Source organism: Stegostoma tigrinum, chromosome 23 (genome assembly GCF_030684315.1).
Source record: "Stegostoma tigrinum isolate sSteTig4 chromosome 23, sSteTig4.hap1, whole genome shotgun sequence".
In the NCBI taxonomy this organism is placed as follows: Eukaryota; Metazoa; Chordata; class Chondrichthyes; order Orectolobiformes; family Stegostomatidae; genus Stegostoma; species Stegostoma tigrinum.
The window spans coordinates 20058810-20080060 of NC_081376.1; the positions used below are offsets into that span (position 1 = coordinate 20058810).

The following is a 21251-nucleotide window of genomic DNA, read 5'->3' on the forward strand; positions in this document are numbered from 1 at the left end:
CTTCAAAATTAACTGTGCCCCCAAAACCGGAATTGGGTGAGCAACTCATGGATTCAGTTGGGTGACTATTCAATGGTTCAAATCTGCCCGGTAAAGTCACTAGACAATTATCCCGTGTAGGATACGCACAATTTTCCCCCAAAAGTATACTTTATGCGTAACGTTTGTAAAAGTACATGACCTGACAGTTCAACACAAAGAGCTTAACAATTCAGTTTCTCTCATTACTTTCCGAAGAAGGGTCCCAACCCGAAAGGTCAGCTTTCCTGCTCCTCTGATGCTGCCTTGCCTGCTGTGTTCCTCCAGCTCCATGCTGTGTTTTCTCTGTACTACTGATTACTTTTGAAATTACAGCTAACACCTAAATTGAAACTACATCAGATATGTAGCCTGAGGGGATTTTAACACTTAATGCTCAATGGCTAAAAGGACAGTGTCAGAAGTCACACAACACCAGGTTATAGTCCCACAGGTTTATTTGAAATCACAAACTTTCAGAGAATAGCCCCTGTGTCAGGTGAAGTGAGAGTAAAGCACATGGACACAGAAGCTATAGGCAGAGAGATCAAAAGATCAAACAAATGGTATGAGTGGAGTGTTGAATAAAGTCTCTGCCAGTGCTCAAAAGTGCCTGACAGTGTGAATAAAGTGTCAAGAGCTGAATAACAAGTGAAGGGATGATCTATAATCCCATTAAATGAGGCAGAGAGATAATTATTAAAAAAATTAAAAATAAGGTGGTGCTAGAGAAAACCAAGTGACTGGAATAACATGATATGCATAAGAGTTGCATGTTGATGGAGAAACCAAAGTAACAAGTAATCCAAAATTGTACAAACTAATTAAGGTAGAGATATCATAGCAATTTATCAAGGTGGTAGTGTCAAAATAGGACAATAAGGAAGATTTTACAGATACAGAACAGTGTGCTGGGTTCAGATGAAGTATGACATGAACCCAAGATCATGGTTGAGGCTGTCTTCGTGGGTATGGAACTTGGACATCAGTTTCTGCTCAGGGACTCTACATTGTTGTGTACCTCGAAGGCCATCTTGGAGGATGATTATCTGAAGTTCAGAAGCTGAATGTCTTTGATCGCTGAAGTGATCCCCCACTGGGATGGAACCTTCCTGTCTGGCGATTGTTACAATCGTCATAACATCTGCACGGTCTCACCAATATTCCATGCCTCAGGGCATCCTTGCCAGCAGCGTATGTGATAGACAACTTTGGCTGAGTTACATGAGTGTTTCCTGTGCACGTGGTGGGTGCTGTTCCCACATGTGATGGTAGTATCCATGTTGGTGATCTGTCATGTCTTGCAGCGGTTCCCAAGACAGGGTGGTGTGGTGTTGTGGTCAATGTTGTCCTGAAGGCTGGCTAGTTTGCTGTGAACAGTGGTCTAAGGTTTGACAGTTGTTTGAAGGTGAGAAGTGGAGGCATAGGAATGATCTTGGCTAGATGCTCATCAACGACATGTTAAAGACTGTGAAGAATATGGCGTAACTTCTCCGCTCCACAGATAAGCACACAATGTTGCACTTCTCTAGCTTCCAACCTAAACATATTAGAGAAGCCACCTCCTATGGGCAAAGTCTCCACGTACACAGAAGCTGCTCAGATGAGGATGATCATAACGGACACCTCAAGATTTTGAAGGATGCTCTCATAAGAACGGGATATGATGCTCAACTCATCAATTGCCAGTTCTGACGTGTCACAGTGAAAAAGCGCAATGACCTCCTCAGAAGACAGACACAAGATATGACTGATTGAGTACCCTTCATCGTCCAGTACTCCCCTGGAACGGAGACGCTATGCCACGTGGTTGTAGACATGCTCACTGAGTTGGTGTGTTTGATTGCAAGTATTTTGTCTTCCTGCTAGGTAACATTGTGCACCTCCAATGAAGTATCAGTGTTCTGTCCCACTTGTTATTTTTATGCCTCAGTTTGCTGGAGTGGCTGGTATTACTTCCAGTTCTGTTCCTCAGTGGTTTGTACAGAAGGTCTAATTCAATGTGTTCGTTGATGGAGTTCCGGTTGGAGTACCACACCTCCAGGAATTCCCTGCGTGTCTCTGTTTGGCTTATGCGATTATGGATCTGTTATCCCAGTCGAACTTGTGTCCATCATTGTCTGTGTATAGTGAGACAAGTGAGAATTGGTCGTGTCTCTTGGTGGCCAGTTGGTGTTCATAAATCTGTATAGTCAATTTTCTTTTGGTTTGGCCGATGTAGTGTCCCTCACAGTCCTTGCATGGTATTTTGTGTATTATACCAGTTTTACTGGTTTTGGGAATGGGATCCTTTACGATCATCAGTAGCTGTATACAACCTCATCCACAGCTTGAGCTACAAATCTTCTCAAAAACTTTAAACTATGCCATGTTCCTAACAGCCTTCAACATGTCATCGATTGCGATGAGCATCTTGCCAAGATCATCCCTACACCTCCACTTCTTGCCTTCAAACAACGTCCAAACCTTAAATGGACCATTGTTCACAGAAAACTACCCAGCCTTCAGGACAACATCAACCACAACATCACATAACCCCGTCATGGTGACCTCTGCAAAATGTCAGATGGAAACACATGGAAACATCACCCACCGCATACATGGCAGATACTCACGTGACTCGGCCAATGTTGACTATCTCATATGCTGCAGGAAAGGATGCCCCAAGGCATGGTATATTGGTGAGACTGTGCAGATGCTATGACAATGGGTGAATGTACACAGCACAACAATCGCCAGACAAGAATGTTCCCTCCCAGTTGGTGAACACTTTATTAGCAGTCAAGGGCATTCAGCCTCAAATTTTCTCGTCAGTGTCCTCCAATGTCGATTCTGAGAATCACACCAATGCAGGATCACCGAGCAGAAACTGATAGCCAAATTCCATACCAAGAAGACAGCCTCAGCCATGATCTTGGATTCATTTCCTGCTACATGTAACTCTACCACACTGTTCTGTATCTGTAAAATCTTCCTTACTGTCCTGTTTTGACAGCACCACCTTGATAAGTTGCTGTGGTCTCTCTACCGTAATTAGAGTGTATCATTTTGGATTACATATTATTTTGGTTAGATCCTCAGCATATGACTCTTATACCTATCATCTTATTCCAGTCATTTGGTTTGTTTCCAACATCACCTTATTTTTAAGCTTTTGTTATTATCTGTCTCATTTAATTAGATTATAAATCATTCCCTCACTTGTTATTTCTGCTGTTGGCACTTTACTCACACCATCTGACAGTTCTGATCACCAGTAGAGACTTATTATTTGACTCACACCCATTTGTATGACTTCGTTCACCCCAATCCAACAACGGCACCATTCACATCATAAAAGAACACTGACCTCTCTCCATTACAACTCTACAATGACCAGCCAAGCAAGTAGTCATGACCTTGCAATATGTCAGTCTTTAACACTCGGTCAAGCGCAGTTCCTAGCACTCCACGACCAGCAAATTGTGGGTAGACCAAAGAGTGTCTTCTCTGAGTTAATAATCCTCCAAGCAGAGTTGATGCTTGTCTCAATGTACGCCCTAGGAACAGCCCATGAAGTACAGAAGCCAGTGCCATGGAGCACCTGAGGATGAACCCTCAACAAAAACCATTGCATCTCTCTCCAGATCTTTTTTTTTTGGCAAAGGTATACTTCAGAAAGAGACATATCATGATTTCTACCCCACCACAGTTGTCTTAAGGACAGCATGTGGTGGAACAGAGAATCCAAGCATGCATGAACAATTTGGCAGAGAGTGATCTTCTCACCACCAATGAAGCTACATGTTGGTGATTATTTAAAAGTTCTAGTTCTGAGGCATACTGTCAGATGACTTTGACAGTCTGCCCAGGGATCTATCAGGCAGGAGCAACTATCTCTTTTTCCCAGCAGAGCATCAAGGAAGTTACATGTTGACCACTACAGATGGATTTGTTTCTATTAAGTTTATTTGCTCCAATTATTCTTCAAGGATGCTCCCCAAGATTTAGAGAAATTGTTAGCTCGAGAAGGAGGATAAATTACTTTAATTTCATTCTTGTTATGGCTCAATGGCTGGCACTCTATTCTGAAAGCCCCTCTTCAGAGGCTAGACACAAAATCCAGATCAAAACTTCCGGGTGCACCTGAAGGAGTGTTTCACTTATGGAGGTGATGATTTTTGGATAACATGTTAAACTGAGGCCAGATTGGTCTATTCTGGCAAGTGATAGTTGACACTTTGCTAACTAGCGAAGTAAGTAAAAGATTCTTGAGAAAGTGCATAAGAGCCAATTGCTGTTCAGTGAATGATCCAACAGTAATAATAAATACCAAGTAGGCAATAATAATCAGAATAATTCTGATACACAGATAGCTTTGTTAAATTAACTCCATCTACATTACTCCTTCCTTCCCCTTACAACTGTATGTCAAAAGTGCAGCATATTTTCAAGTTTTGTTTTGATGCAACTGACTGTGAGGTGGATTATAGAGACATTTACAGACGTATAATTTTAAGTAGAACATTTGAAAATAAAAGGACTTACCAGTACTGAATTGAAACTTAAATATACAGCAAGAATTTTTGTCATTTCAAAGAAAATGTTTTGTGTTAAATGACATTACAGTGTTGCTTCAATGAAAGTTTCAGAAACCTTTTGGTGTAATAAGTCTGTAGTGGGATACATACTCAACAAATAAGGGGGTGTGGTCATTTAATATTTCACTCATTTTGTGAGGCTAATACTACATCAGACTGTCCATAATTATTATGCGAGTGAGAAGAAAGTGGCCTTTGCACTCCAAGGCTAAGAACAAGATAGAAGTTGGCAATGGTGAGGGGACAGCCACTGTTCTCCTTCCCTATTGCTAGAAGTGACTCCCTCCTTACCATCCACCCAAATATGTGATGACCACCCCTTTGGTAAAGTAGTTTGTCAAAGGACAACATTAGATCATAAGACATTGGAGCACAACCTAGGCCATTCGGCTCATCAAGTCTGCTCTCCCATTCAAACATGGACGATTTTTCCTCAACCTTAATCTCCCTCCTTCTCCTGGTAACCTTTGATTCTCTTAACTATCAAGAACCTACTTATCTCTAACTTAAATATAGTCAATGATCTGGCCTCCACACCCTTCTGTGGCAATGAATTCTGTAGATTCACCACCCCCCCCGGCCTAAGATGTTTCTCCTCATCTCTGTTCTAATAAGTCCTCCCTTCAGTCGGTCGTCATCTCTTCTGCTAATGGAAACATCTTCCCAACGTCCACGCTGTCGAGACCTTTTAGTATTCTGCAAGTTTCAATTAGATCACCCCTCCTTCTAAACTCCATTGAGTTACAATCCTCAAACGTTCCTCATACATTAAGCCTTTCATTCCTGGGACCATTCTCGTGAACCTCCTCTGGACCCACTGCAGGGCTAGTACAACCTTCCCAAAATATGGGGCCTGAAATTGCTCACAATATTCTGAATGTGGTCTGCCCAGAGCCTGAAAAGCCTAAGAAGTACATCCCTGCTTTTATATTCTAGTCCTCTTGAAACAAAAGCCAACATTATATTTACCTTCCTAATTATTGACTCAACCTGCAAGTTAACCTTAAGAGAATCTTGGACTAGGACTCCCAAGGCCTTTTGCATTTCAAGTTTCTAAATTTTCTCTGTGTTTAGGAGAAAATGTCTACGCCTCTATTCTTAATAATGTTCATGACCTCATACTGTCCCATGTTGTATTCCATCTGCCACTTCTTTACCCACTCTCCTGATCTGTATAAATCCTTCTGCAGCTTCCTCACCTCTTCAATACTACATATCCCTCCACTTATCTTTGTATCATCTGCAAACTTAGCCAGAATGCCCTCAGTTCCTTCGTCTAGATCATTAATATATAAAGCAAAAAGTTGTGGTCCCAACACTGACCCTTGTGGAACACTACTTCTCACCGGCTGCTATCCTGAGAAAGACCCTTTTATCCCCACTCTGTTTTTGCTGGACATCCAATCTTCTATCCAATCTAGTACCTCACCTCTGACACCAAGGACTGCTATTTTACTCAGCAGCCTTCTGTGTGGTACCTTGTCAAAGACCTTCTGAAAGTCCAAGTAGATAGTATCAATTGGCTCTCCTTTATCTAACCTGCTCATTACCTCCTCAAAGAATTCAAACAGAGTTGTCAGGCATGACTTTCCTTGGTGACATCATGCTGACTTTGCCTTGTTTTACCATACACTTCCAAGTATTCAGAAATTTCATCTTTCACAACAGACTCCAAAACATTATCAATTTCCGAAGTCAGACTAATTGGCCTGTAATTTCCCATCTTTTGCCTTACTCCCTTCTTTGTTGCCATTTCTTTGCTTCCCATTACTCCTTCTCCAATATCATTTTCCAGCAGCCCAATATCCACTCTTGCCTTTCTTTTGCCCTTTGTATATCTGAAGAAACTTGCTATCTTCTTTTACATTACTGGCTAGCCTACCCTCATATTTAATCATCTCCCTCCTATTTCTCTTTTAGTTATCCTCTGTTGACCTTTGTAGGCTTCCCACTGCTCTTCATCAAATTACATGCTTTCTTTTTTGCTTTTATGCTGTCCCTGACTTCCCTTGTCAGTCATGGTTGCCTAGTCCTCCCTATGGTATGCTTTTTTTACCAAGGGATGAATTTTGCTGTGTCTCCCAAATTACTCCTTGAAACTCCTACCCTTACAGTCTTTCCTGCAAGGTTCCTTCCCCGGTCAATTCTTTTCAGCTCCTCCCTCATGCCTCTGTAGTTGCCTTTATTCAACTGTAATACAGTTACATCTGATTCAAGCTTCTCCCTCTCAAATTGCAGAATGAATTATATCATATTATGGTCACTGCCTCCAAAGGGTCCTTCACGTTAAACTCCCTTATCAAGTCTGCCTTATTGCACATCACTAAATCTAGAATTGCCTGTTCCTAAGTCAGCTCCACCATAAGCTGTTCTAAAAAGCCATCACTTAGACATTCCAGAAATTCTTTTCCTTCTGATCCACTGCTAACCTGATTTTCCCAGTACACTTACATATTGAAATCCACCATGATCACTGTAATATTGCCTTTCTTACTCACCTTGTCTAACTCCTGGTGTATCTTGTGCCCCACATCCTGACTACTGTTTGGACTCCTGTAACTTCCGTTAAGGTTATTTTACCTTTGCAGTTCCTCAACTCTGCCCACACAGATTCTACATCTGACGCTGTGTTGTTTCTTGCTATTGATTTAATTTCAATTTTCACTAACAAAGCAACCCCACCCCCTCTGCCCACTTGCCTGTCTTTTCAATAGGATGTATATCCTTGGATATTTAGCTCCAAGTCCTGATCCAGTTGCAACTACAGTTCTGTGATGCCCACCACATAACACCTGCCAATTTCAATCTGCACACAAGCTCATTTACCCAGTTTTGTATACTGCATGCATTCAGACGCCACACCTTCAGTCCCATATTTATTGTCTCTCTTCTCAACATCATCCCTTTATCCAAGGTATTGAAGTTTGATTCCTAACCCTTTCCAGACACTCTGTTCTATTTTGTGTTTTGGAGACTTTAATAATTTCTCCTGAATTCTCCTTCCTTTTCAGACTTTTCCAAACAGTCTAATCCACCCCCACAGATGTTAACCTGCTGCTTTGTTTCCCATTGGCCATTATAATTATTAGGATTTTTACCCTTGTCTTCCCCCCCACTGCCCAACTTTCTACTTTAAAGTCGCATTGACCACCCTATTTACCTTCTCTGCTAGAACATTGGTCCTAGCTCGGTTCAGGTGGAGACCATCACAACAGTACAGATCCCTCTTGTTCCAATACTGACGCCAGTGCCCCTATTTCCTGCATCACTCCTTTAGACATATGTTTACTTCCCTTATTCTTGTGTTCCTATGCCAATTTGCACTGGCTGGGGTAGTAATCCAGAAATAATAGTGCTTGACGACCTGTTCTTTAACTTAAGTCCTAGTTCCTGGCGATCCCCAACAGGTCCTCTTTTTTCGTGTTGCCTATGTTGTTTGTTCTGACATGAACCACAGCATCCAGATCCTCCCCATTATATGTTAAAAGTGTTTCAACTGATCAAAAGGGCCATGTTGAATGATATCCAAGCAACAATCAAAAACGTCAGGAAGGCAGACAAAATGGAAAAGATGAACAGTAGATCTAACAATGTATTCCAAGGTGCAGCTTCATCCCACTATCCAGTATCAGTAAAATTGTTGCAATACATTTCTTAGCTTCGGCAAGACCTCAATATGTGGCAACAAAGTGTAAACGTTTTAGTTAATTTTCTTGGTCAACTCAAGCACAATGCACTAGAGATACAATAATATTGAAACAAAGATCAAAATTCCAATAAGTTCAGGCGACTGAGATGTTTCTCAGGCCACCAATTTATGAACATTAGAAGTTGGGATAATTAGTTATTTCTTAACATCCAACAATTTATTTCAATTTCTTTAAGCTAAGTGAACAAATCTTGATGATCTTACTAATTCTGTAAGCTGTGGCCAAACCTTAAACAAATCTAAACAGGCATACACAGGTCGTTAATTAGTTTAAACAAAAAGGAGAAAGATGAAGCCTTAATTTAAGACTTTTAAGATCATTAACTTTTCACATGCCTTCCTCCATATGTTTGTTTCTCATTAAAGCTTGTTGTTTATGGTAAGATCCATGCCATCTGCTCAGAGTGCATTTCATATGCAAATAATTTAAGATTTGCTCTGAGCCTTTGATTTCCAAGTGGGCTCATTTCAGTAACTTGTCAACCCATAATAATAACTGTTTAAAGCTTAGAACTGTCTGAGCTCCAATATGTTCTTAAATTGAAGGGTTTGTCTTTTTATTGCCCCCTAGCTTTTCTGGAAACCAAATACAACTGTTGTGGGGGAAATTGCTGGGTTTTTTTCATCGGGTGGAAGGAAAAATAATATTGAAGCGTCTGCTGAAGAATGAGGTGGATGTGTACAGGTCACTCAGTGCAACCAGAAGATCTAAAATTCTCAACAAAATAAGTTATTGCAAATTTCACACATTGCAGATGTCTGTAATTTGACTTATTGTAAAAAGTGGAAGCCAAGCAAAAACAGAGGGAGGAGCGTGTTGCCACACCAATGCCCCACCCATCCCCTTCCCATGACCAATTTCTGCCCCAACCGTGGCATAGTCTGCAAAAGCCACATTGGACTGTACAGCCACTTACGGTCTCACCCTAAGCGGAAGAGAGTCATTCTTGTCTGTGAGGGACCACCGATGATATAATTAAAGAACACACTGGAGAGAATCCACGCGGGTAACAATAAGGGGAATAGCAGGTGTCTTTTTCCTCGGGTGGGATATTTCAAGTCTAGGGGCATATTTTTAAGCAGAGAGGAGAAAGATTAAGAAAAAAGAAGACACGAGAAACAACTTTTTTATTACATAGAGTGGTTCACGTGTGGAATGAATCTCCAGAGAAAGTGTTGGATACAGAAACTGTTACAATGTTTAAACGACATTTTGAAAAGTACATGAATAAGAAATGTTTGGAGGGATACGGACCAAGTGCAAGCGACTGGGTCTTGCTTAGTTTAGGGTTATAGTCAGCCTGGAGTGATTGGACTGAAGGGTCTGTTTCTGACTTGTATGACTGATTCAGTCAAGTTGAAGCAGCAACAATTTACAGTAAAACTTGCATGGTCACTTCAGGTAATAATGTTTGCTTTGGAATACAATTTAGAGCCAAGATTATATTTTTAAAAAAATGACTGAGAGGAGAATAAAGAGCCCTTGTGCAGCTGATGTCTGACGTATTCCTTGCAGTTCTAAACTTTCTTTCCCTTCCAATTACTTTGCAGAGCAAAACGAACACCAGCACTGTCATTCCATAACTAGGAAGGGTCTAGGCCCGAAACATCAGCTTTTGTGCTCCAAAGATGCTGCTTAGCCTGCTGTGTTCATCCAGCTCCACAGTTTGTTATCTAAGATTCTTTTGGGAGCTATTTCTATGTTAATGTGCCCAACCTGACTTTAAATGCAGATCAGTAAACATGATTAAATAAATTCCTATCATCCGAGCAAGGCATGGCAGTCATCAGTGGTGAAACTTCACATTCTTTGAATGAGGAAATATCTGCAGTCGTAGTTAGATTTACAGAATTGTACATTGTCACGGACACGACCATCACTAGAGTCATAAAGCATGGAAACAGATCCTTTGGTCTGCCCACACACAATTTGTAGATAATCTGTCAATGTGGCACTTTATAAATTCCTACTTTAGAAATAAACCAGTCAGACTCCAAAGCAACACAAACAGATTTTAAACAGGACCTCACGCCCAACATGCATTGTCTGACCTAAAACGTCACCTCTTTTTTCACTGATAAAACGTTTAGCTCTCAGTGTAGTGACTTGAAAGGAATTTGGGGATTTAGATATACATATTACTCAATTAAAATCTTCTAACTGATTAAAGGTTTAACAGCATCTTGGGTTGGTTTAGTACATCCTCATCAATGCTGTGTCCCTTTGATTTTTAAACTTATGAATTCTGCATTTGATACTACCTTTCTCAACACAGAGGAGGAGTGAGGCTCTGAAAGCTGGTTTTCAAATAAACCTGTTGGACCATAACATGGTGTCGTGATTTCTGATAACATGCAGTCACAGGTTCACCCTGAGGTTTTGGAGGATAAAATAAATATCTACTTTGTTTTTAGAGCTATGTAAATCTTACTTTATATTTTCTCTGGCATTGATCCTGGGTTACACAAATTCAAGAAGTGAGGGAGAACACTGCTCTGTGCTAAAATTTTATTTTCTACAATAGCCTTTGATACGACATTTTATCAAATGCCTTTTCAAAATTCTACGTTGCCCATTTATCGACAGCATGTGATAACTTTGCAAACACCCCCATAAACAAACGCAATTTCCTTTTACCAAAACCATGCTGACTCTGCTCAATTACCTTTAACTTATCCTAGTGTCCTGCTATAACTTTTTAGCCTCTTACAATTTTCCCTGCATCAGATTTTCTTAAAGTAACTGGCTTAAAGTAGTCTAACTTCAGTCTCCCTTCCTTTTAGTTATCTTACAATCTTAAGGGTTATTCCCCAAATCCAGGAAGTTCTGGAAAATTAAAACCAATTAATCAACTATTTAACTAGCCACTTAAGACCTTAGGTTGAAATTCATCAGAAGGTGGGCATTTGTCAGACTGCAGCTCCCAACCATTTACTCAGTAACACATCTCTGGCAATCGTATTTTTCCTTCATTTATTCCCTCCTTTCTTTTCCTTACATTTAGGTGTTTCTTCTATTCTTCACATTGAACAAAACTTGTATTATCTATCACGAAGACCAATGGCAACATATGTTCTATCCAATCTTCAGACCTACTAATTGTGTTTTCACAATTACATGACCTTTCTTTATGTTTGACGCAATTTTAGACTTTAGTCCATCCCTTGGATTTTTGTTTAAACTCTTTGTAAGACAGAGCATAAGCACATTCCAAACTATCTCCTGAAATGTGTGTACTGCACCTATATTGATTAACCCTAACTACCAATTCATTTTAGTCAGGTCTGCTTTCATGCCCTCATTTAAATCTACATCAACATTCTCAGATAAAGTCTTCTGTCCCTCAAACTAAATGTCATATCATGATTGCTAATACCCAGGGACATCTTCACTATGAAATTTTAATTAATCCCCTCATTGCTACCTGGTCTAGTACAGCCAAATCTCTGATCAACTTCTGATGTGGCTTTCTAAGAAACTATTCCAAGGATTTGGCAGGGGTAGACTTAGATGATGTTTGTTCCACTAGGTGGTGAAAGGGAAAACTGTTGCAGAAGCAGCAGATTGAATGGAACTGACATTGTTATCAATGAAGACCATAAGCTTATCATACTCAAATGTCAAAGGTTGGGTGGCGTTGGTGGACCAGAGCAGCTCACTCAGCCAAACCCTCCCTACTCAGGACTGCTGCCCGGAAGCATACGGGACAAATGGATCATAGGAAACTAAGTTCTGGGAAAAGCCAGTAAGTGTGGCCTACTTGCTGAAAAAAGTGACACCATGTCTAGATACGGGTGAAAAAGAACAAGAGGTAGCTCTGTTGTGATGCTCTCAGAATCTAACATGATGTAGTCTCATCCTGCTCTAGTAATAAAACAAAGTACTGCAGATGCTGGAGATTTGAAATAAAAATGAAGTGCTGGAGAAGTTCAGGTCTGGCAGCATTGAGAAAGAAACAGAATTAATGTTTTGAGTCCAAGGACTTTTCTTCAGAATTTATTACTTTGGCTCATGCATAAAGAATACGGTTCAAGGCAAATTAGCATTAGGGGTGTCTGTGAAACAACATCGTTGGGTAAATCACTGCCTTTCAGAGAAAGATAAAGGGAAAGGGCAAAGTGTGGTAAAGATTGCAATGACTTATAGAAGAATTCCTCTCCAATTTGTCTCTCTAAAACTACCAGCTCATTGGCATCTTTATGCTGTTCTCCATAGAAATTTTTTTTTAAAAAATCACAGCTTATTCAACCCATTGTACCTCTGTTTGGGCAAATTAAAAAGTGCATCTGCAAGACACACTGCAGTCAAAAAATACCATTAGAATGTACAACAGACGCTTTACCTTACAGAGGGTATGACAGGAAAAAATGAGCTAAGCAATGCTGAATCTTCCAGAATAAATAGCAATGTTTAAATATACACTAGCTCCCATGTTCAGACTTGACAGTCTAATTCAGGGTACAATGCACCGGCTCACCCACAAATACATATCAAATTAAGCAATGACTTAGACACCACAACAGAAGAAGAGCACACCAGCACACACACTAGCATTTATTTATAACATTACATGCAAGAATCAAGCACAACAGAATTTAAACAGTAGTGACAGTTCAGTACAAATCACACACATACAATTTGTAACACAATATGACATAATTCACAAGTCTGCAGAAACACAAATTTGTGAAATACAAGTTTATGGATGAGCATATAAGGAACATTTTCTCATATATGGAAACAAAACCTAAAAAAAGTTAATAAATAAATATTAACCATACAGAGGTTTAGCTCTTACAGCCTTTGAGGTTGTGTAGTGTTATGATTATAAGTAAAGGGATCATACTGCTAAACTGCATAATTTTGAGTTGGTTATATTTTTAACAAGCCTCGTATAAAGTAGTCAATCCCATGCAGTACCAACATACCACTGAATTAATAATAATAATTAACCTTACATATAACAAATAAGAAACAAATCAAAACGCAGGTTAGTTCTAAAACTCACCCCCCCATCTCATTTTCACCATGAAAAGAGAAAGCTGAAGAAAGATAATATAATTTAGTTTTTTAAAAAATTGGAGGCTTAATGAACCTTGCAGAAGTCATGTGTCAACAGGTTTCTAACCAGACCTATCCATGTGCACTTCCATTTGAATCTAAATTGTTCAGGTAGAATTTTAATAACCAAATGGGTAAAAGTACATGCAAAAAAATCTCAGTTTAAGCTTCTTTATGAAATTAGGATTACACATTTGGAAAGCAGTAAGTGTGCACTGAATGCCACCGGGGATATATTATGGACACAAGAAGAAGAAAGAGGAGCACAAAGCTGTCATTTGGCTCCTAGTGTCTAATCTGTCATCCTACAAGATCAATTTTTATTGTTATGTTAGGAGAGGAGGCACATGGCTTAAATTGTAGCCTACTGGGTTAAAATGGGATTGGGACATCTGTGTGTGTCTATTTTTGGGGGGTTTGGTGGAAAAGGGTAGTGTTGCATAATGGTCACTGCTATGTTTTTTTCCCTAAATCTGAAGTTAAGGTTGGTTTGGCAGGATGATGTTGACAAAGTTTAAACTGCATTGGATTCAGTGGGAGTACATGATAATACTGAAGACAGCATCTGAGAATTCCATCCTCCTTTGGAATTCAGTATACTTAAATTTTTAATATCATTTGGCTATTATAGAGAACCAATTGTTATTTTGCAGCATGTCTTAATTGTAATTGTGAATTTACAGTAAGTTTCATAATAAAGGATACCAACTCAATATGTATCTCAACAGAACAAAACGAAATAAAACCCCAACATATTTAATCAGGCTTCCAAGCTGAAAGGCTTGTATAGAGTATTCACTGTTAAAACACTTGAGGATTCCTGAAAGTTTACTGTTATAAAACGCTCACACTTTCATCCTAGCCTTTTAACAAGCATGCAACTGAAATAATTTGCAAATTAGAAGGACCTTTCTGCTCCTGTGCATGTGGCAACACTTAGAGGGGTCTACTGTCAAGGAGGCAACATTAACTGTGTTTGCTTGAGGTCATTAATAATTACCACAATATCTGAGATAGTCAGAAAGGTGCTACCCAACACCATTGATCAAAAACGGTTTGATGAGATGAGTGGCATTGTTATGCACCATGCTACTTGACAATAAGAGAAATGTTACATCTCAATTCCGTTGCTGCTAATTGCACATACACACTTTTAGTTTATTACATTAAAACATTTGGCAGATTATCAAATTATACATACCTTATACTACCAAGTCACACATTGTCTATTTATCAAAGTCTCTGAATGTGTTACTGGAAGTATCTTTTTACAATAAATCCATTGAACTGTACATTTATATCTGTATTAACAGTAGCAAACCTTTTATACACATTTAACATTATTCTTCCAGGATGGTATAATTATGGCGATTTGCAGGGCTATTCTTCCAGTTTATTTTTCCCCCATTGCAAAAAATACTTAATAGTGATAAGAGGCTATGGGACGGAAACCAAACAACTAGACATCTTAAGATCCTAGGCAGCTTAAAGTGCACTTGCACCAAAGTGAATGCAGGGATTCCATATCCCAAGCCAGTTTAACTTATCCCACTCATTTGGAAAGGAGGAGATAATAAAGTTAGATTCTAAATCACCCCTCAGCTGAGTTGAGAGATGGGAGGCAAGAAACTGCATGGATCATAATGTTTTCAAAGCCTTTGTTGAACGGATCTGAATATTCAAACCATCACTGTGGGTTTCCCTCCTTTTGATTAGCGCTACCTATTTTTTTCTACAAGAAACATTAGCCACGTGCCTCAAAACAAAGATGCACAAAAAGCTGAACAACATGTATCTGAATCCAAATGGGTCTAAAAGGCAACAAACAAAGCTTCACCAGCAAAGCTTATAATGTTACTTGGGCAATTTAATTGGGAAAAGCTCTGCAACAAATCCCACAAGTTCCCTATAAATTTTCTAATACATTACAAAAGGTGCTTAGTACAAGTAAACATATCACCCCTTAGAATTTGTATTTCTGCTCAACACAGTGTTAATTTAACAAGCAGTGTCTAATAGCAAACTAGTACCTCTGTTGTGAAAAACATAGAATGTCCAGCAAGTTAAACATAACTACAATTTGTCAGTCTTACAACAGATTATACAAATCTAGGCCCTGACCAATAGAGGAAAGAAATGTGATTATTTTTATTACTAAACATAGCAACTCTGTTGTGAAAAATAAGATCTATAGATTTTTATCATTGCAGAGAAAACTACCAATAACCTAGCAATGTACAACATGCAGATACTTAATTTTAGATACATGTTTTCATTGTAGTGGATGCTAGACACTTACTCATCACACAACTGCCCTATATTAAGATGCCGATGGAATAGATGACTTGGAGATTCTCCCACATTTAATGATGCCAACGAAATATAGTACGGTGGGTAAAAGCCAAAAGAACCGCGGATGGGGTAAAAGCCAAAAGAACCATGGATGGGGTAAAAGTGAACAAAAACAACGTTGCTGGAAAAGCTCAGCAGATCTGGCAGCATCTGTGGAGGAGAAAACAGAGTTAACATCTTGGGTCTGAAGGTTCAAGTTCTGCGCAAGGGTCACCGGACCTGAAACGTTAACAGTTTTCTCCTCCACAGATGCTGCCAGATCAGCTGAGCTTTTCCAGCAACTTTGTTTTTGTTCTTGATTTACAGATGGCATACTCTCTCTCACCAGTATATAATCCATTTATGCACACTTAGAATCAGCACAAATCTAATTTGTCCTCATGGCCAACAGCACAAATCTGTACTATCAAGCGTTACACATACCTGATTTTAGGCGTATGGTCTCAAAGACGATAGACATGTTTTTTGGTGATTGATTAGTTATTTCATCAATGGTTAGAGGGGAAAAATATACTTGTGGCCAAACTGTTCACACATCAAATTAGCAGGATTTAGCCAAAATAAAATAACTGCTCACACGCCTAGAAAATTGCCATTTTAACCACTATGCTTCATATCAAGTGTGCATTGTTATTTCTGCAGTAATAAGTATCATTTCTTAGTTACATAAGGGTTCATCCTATATTTAATGTATATTTCCAATACAGTTCCCATTACAACACATTTAGTGTTACACATAGAATACAATTAACATATTCATCATTAAGATATGAGTTTAGATTATAATGTCCCTTATAATACAGAAAAACTCCTATGATGCCTACTGCAACGTGAAAGATGCTATTGTCCAACAGAACTAAATAGTTCACTTAGAGATACAATTTTTTTTTAAAAAAGCACACTTGCCAAAATGTCATCTTTTTAAACAATAAACATTTTGCAATTATGCAAAAAAGGCCAGCTGTTCCAATTCCCTTTGGCAAGGTACAGGTTAATCAGAATGTAGGTCCTTTGGGCTTGAACTGTACTCATACCTAGGAGGCAGTGGGATTGAATCACTTTTTAGTGATCAACTACAGGGAAATGTTGCAAGTCCAGCTATATATGGGCATAATACATTGAATCGTGGAGAATGCTAAAACTCTGTTTTAAAAGATCTGCCAGTTTTAAACTGCAATGAGCCCACTACGAAGGCAGCTTACTAATGAGTTGACTGGGGGAGCTGAAATAAAAGGGAGATGCATAAAACTTGAGTGCATCACAAGCCACACATTGAGAAGCTATAGCGAACTGTACAGCAACATCCTGCACAACACACACACACACACACACACACACACACACACACACACACGTCATTATAAAGCATACAGGGTTTCCTTGGAATGGTCCGATTTGTTTACACTTTCAGCAGACACTGGAGGAGGATTGGAGTTGCTACTGAGGGCAGAAGGCAGGTTTGGGACTCTTTCTGCTGCTTTTGCTCTTTCTTCCAAAAATTTATCAAATTCTGAAAAGAAATACATAGATAAAAACCATGTAAGATATTTTATGCTTTTCAAGTCAATTTATTCTTTCTTGGTTCAACCATAGCCATGGTGAGAACATGGGTAGCTTATCTGCTGCCACACCACTGCTCCTTGAATCAACTGCCAAAGAACATGAAATAGTTGCCGAGTTTGACTCACCCATCAGTTTTCCTTCCCTTTGGGAAAGTGTGTTGACTTTGTTTAGTCTCTTTATCAACAGTACAGCCTGTGGAGAACCACCAGAGCAGCGTGTTGGTGCTCTAATCTCTCCATCATTACCAAATATTTCTATGGCTTATGAACAGACAATATGATAAAAAATCCTGAATGTGCACACTAACACAATTGCAGTTAGTATCTTAAAGGCTGGTCTACAGCAAATCACAAACTACAACTTATAACCATTCCAGATAGACTTACCTTCACTTGTTACTCCTCCTTCTACATCATTTCCCTTCTGAAATTAAGAAAGAAGGTCTAACATTAGTAGTTGTCCATCCCACAATTGAAGGATATCTCATAGATAACAAAATTAGAGGATCCTCAGAAAAGTTGAAACTCAACAATTAGACATGTGTTAAAAACTGATAACATTTCTGTTAAAATTTTTAAAAGATTGTTTTGTGACATGTCTAAGTAATCAGAGACCGAGAGTAATAGGAAATAATGCAATTCAACCAAATGGTTCCAAACAACTCAAAAGCATGCATGTGCATATTGCAAGGAAGCCAATATTAGAGACAAGGAGGTAACATTGAAATTTATTGCCATTTTAAATGAGTGAAATTAAATAGTAAAAGCTTCTGATTTTGGAAACTCGAAGATAAATTTGAATGTAATTTAAAAACTTTGATCTTTCCCTATCAAAATGCACATTCTTGGATTACAGACATGCCCAGTAGACACTGTGAGGAATGCCAAGGACAAACTCAAAAGTGGAGAAATCTCACTCCTGATTGCTCATGGAACTGAGCGAGTGAATTCAGTTAAATGTTGTATTTTGTTCAGATGTACATTGGCACAACTTTCATTTTTAAATCATACCAAGTATGTATCATTCCAAAATTATACTGATCAGAGTGCAGCTTCTCAAAATCCTTCTCTGGATGCTTTCACTGATTTTCAGGAAGCACAGTGTGACTGGCTCACACGTTCAATCAGCAGCATGGTGGCTCAGTGGTTAGTACAGCTGCCTCAGTGCCACAGACTCTGGTCTGATTCCAGCCTCGGGCTACTTCTGTGTAGAGTTCGCACATTCTCCTGCATCTCTGTGGATTTCCAATAGGTGCTCTGGTTTCCTCCCACAGTCCAAAGATGTGCACGCTAGATGGATTGGCTATGCTAAATTTCTTGTGACAGAATCCATGGATGGGCAGGCTAGGTGGATTAGCCATGGTAAATGCAGGGTTACAGCGATGTGGGGGGGGGGGGGAAATCTTGGTCTGGGTGGAGTCCGGTATAGACTCGATGGGGATTCCATGATTAATAAGTCAGAGACCTTTTACATGCCACAGATTATTGAAATTGAAGGTAACAAACTTGTTTTCATTCCAGTGAATGGAAACAGCTCTGGATTTGGAGGAGACCTGATGACATCTTCCCCAAGATAACAAAGAGTGGAGCTGGATGAACACAGCAGGTCAAGCAGCATCTCAGGAGCACAAAAGCTGACGTTTTGGGCCTAGACCCTTCATCAGAGAGGGGGATGGGGAGAGGGAACTGGAATAAATAGGGAGAGAGGGAGAGGTGGACTGAAGATGGAGAAAAGAAGATAGGTAGAGAGGAGAGTATAGGTGAGGAGGTAGGGAGGAGATAGGTCAGTCCAGGGAAGACGGACAGGTCAAGGAGGCGGGATGAGGTGGTAGGTAGGAAATGGAGGTGTGGCTTGAGGTGGGAGGAAGGGATGGGTGAGAGGAAGAACAGGTTAGGGAGGCAGAGACAGGTTGGACTGGTTTTGGGATGCAGTGGGGGGAGGGGATGAGCTGGGCTGGTTGTGTGATGCAGTGGGGGGAGGGGACGAACTGGGCTGGTTTTGGGATGCAGTGGTGGAAGGGGAGATTTTGAAACTGGTGAAGTCCACATTGATACCATTGGGCTGCAGGGTTCCCAAGCGGAATATGAGTTGCTGTTCCTGCAACCTTCAGTGGCATCATTGTGGCACTGCAGGAGGCCCATGATGGACATGTCATCGAGAGAATGGGAGGGGGAGTGGAAATGGTTTGCGACTGGGAGGTGCAGTTGTTTGTTGTGAACCGAGCGGAGGTGTTCTGCAAAGCGGTCTCCAAGCCTCCGCTTGGTTTCCCCAATGAGTTACAGTCATCAATGTAACGGAGGAAGAGGTGGGGTTTGGGGCCTGTGTAGGTGCAGAAGAGGGACTGTTCCACAAAGAGGCAGGCATAGCTTTGGCTCATGCGGGTATCCATGGCCGCCCCCTTAGTCTGCAGGAAGTGGGAGGAATCGAAAGAGAAGTTGTTGAGGGTGAGGACGTCGGTGGAGGGGGATTGGTCGGGCCTGCGGGACAGGAAAAAGCAGAGGGCCTTGAGGCCATCTGCATGAGGAATACAGGTGTATAGGGACTGGACGTCCATGGTGAAAATGAGGTGTTGGGGGCCGGGGAATTGGAAGTCCTGGAGGAGGTGGAGGGTGTGGGTGGTGTCACGGACGTAGGTGGGGAGTTCCTGGACCAAAGGGGAGAAATTGGAGTCCAGATAGTTGGAGATGAGTTCGGTGGGGCAGGAACAGGCTGGGACAATGGGTTGACCAGGGCAGGCAGGTTTGTGGATTTTGGGAAGGAGATAGAAACGGGCTGTGCGGGGAGACATCTTCCCCACCTTGTTTATGACCCCAAGTTGTTGAGTTCTCAGAATCAAATCACTTAGCTGCAGGTAGGCAGAGATCTTGGTCATTGGTCTGTGGATTAGTGACCAGTTATCAATCACTTGTTGTCTGCTGAATGTCCATTTGAACACACCCTTGGCTCTATCCAGTCTGCACCTGTGAGAGCTAGCTGCTGTGTAATCAGCATCTACAATGAGTGTCAGGTTACTTGCTTTCAAAAACCATGCAATAATCTTTAAGCAATCCTTGGCTCTAAAGAAAGAGAGCACTTTTCTCATTTCAGTCTACAGCTTTTTTGTAAAATCAAAATCAACAAATCCCTTATACATCAGAGAATTTCAATCAATGTTGCCTCTCAGCTGCATGGTTGTGAATCATTGGCATATAACTCTACGAGATAGCGCATCCACTGACTTCTGGTTCTGGAAGCTGTTGCTATGCCTGGCCTCGGAGGTCTGCACAGCAGCAAGGTTAGATTAGATGGAATGTATCTTTCAATGGAGCATGTTACAAATATCCTGGCAGTAATTTTCAAACATTGATTAATCATTGACATAGTTAGACCAAAGTCAGTTTGTGAGCTATTGATGCAATGATCAGATCAATTTGAGTTTGGAGAGGTTTTAACATCTTTCTCTCACAAAAACAATGATGGTAGATTAGAATTTATAATCAGTCATTGTTAAAACCTAGAGAGTACAGAGCAAAATTCAGATAGTTTGACAAGTGGCTTGTGCATAAGACATACTTGAATTTTTTTTTCAAAAAGCAAAATTTTAGACGTGAAATAGGAAGAGTGAATTAAATGAAAGTTAAACAATGTTAAGATACCCACTGATGTTAAGACTGGACAAGCAAGATCCCAAAATGAAATCTAGCTTGAAGGATCATATTTTGTTTTCTTTCAATTTTATGTGGCATCTCTCACTGAAATAAACACAAAATGCTGCAGATTTGATTTCATCACCAAAACAGAAGTTTACCGTACAAAAGAAATATAAAATAAACCAAGTAATCTACATAACAATTTGAAAGATTTCAAAATACATGACAAAACAAAACCTATTCTTCCATCACTTTGTCAAAAAAATTCTCTCCACATCAAATCAGTAGGTTTGCCTTAAACTTGTTTTTTTTCAGATCTGAGAGTGGAGAAGCCCTAT

At 40.0% G+C, this 21251-nt stretch overlaps 1 protein-coding gene across 5 annotated transcripts in view; it reads right to left on the reverse strand.

Annotated features, from left to right (window-relative positions):
* Positions 1–12833: 12833 nt before the first annotated feature.
* Positions 12834–21251, reverse strand: part of tom1l2 (target of myb1 like 2 membrane trafficking protein) — a 59009-nt gene continuing 50591 nt past the window's right edge. For 3 of the 5 annotated variants that reach the window (XM_048551927.2, XM_048551925.2, XM_048551924.2), the window contains 2 exons: positions 17671–17707; positions 12834–17231 (listed from right to left, as the gene is read on the reverse strand). In XM_048551927.2, coding sequence (XP_048407884.1) covers positions 17080–17231; positions 17671–17707 — 189 coding nt within the window. In that variant the 3' untranslated portion in view covers positions 12834–17079. Of the gene's footprint in view, positions 17232–17409; positions 17477–17670; positions 17708–21251 lie in introns of all 5 variants that reach the window. The other 2 variants (XM_048551928.2, XM_048551926.2) reach the window with 1 other exon arrangement.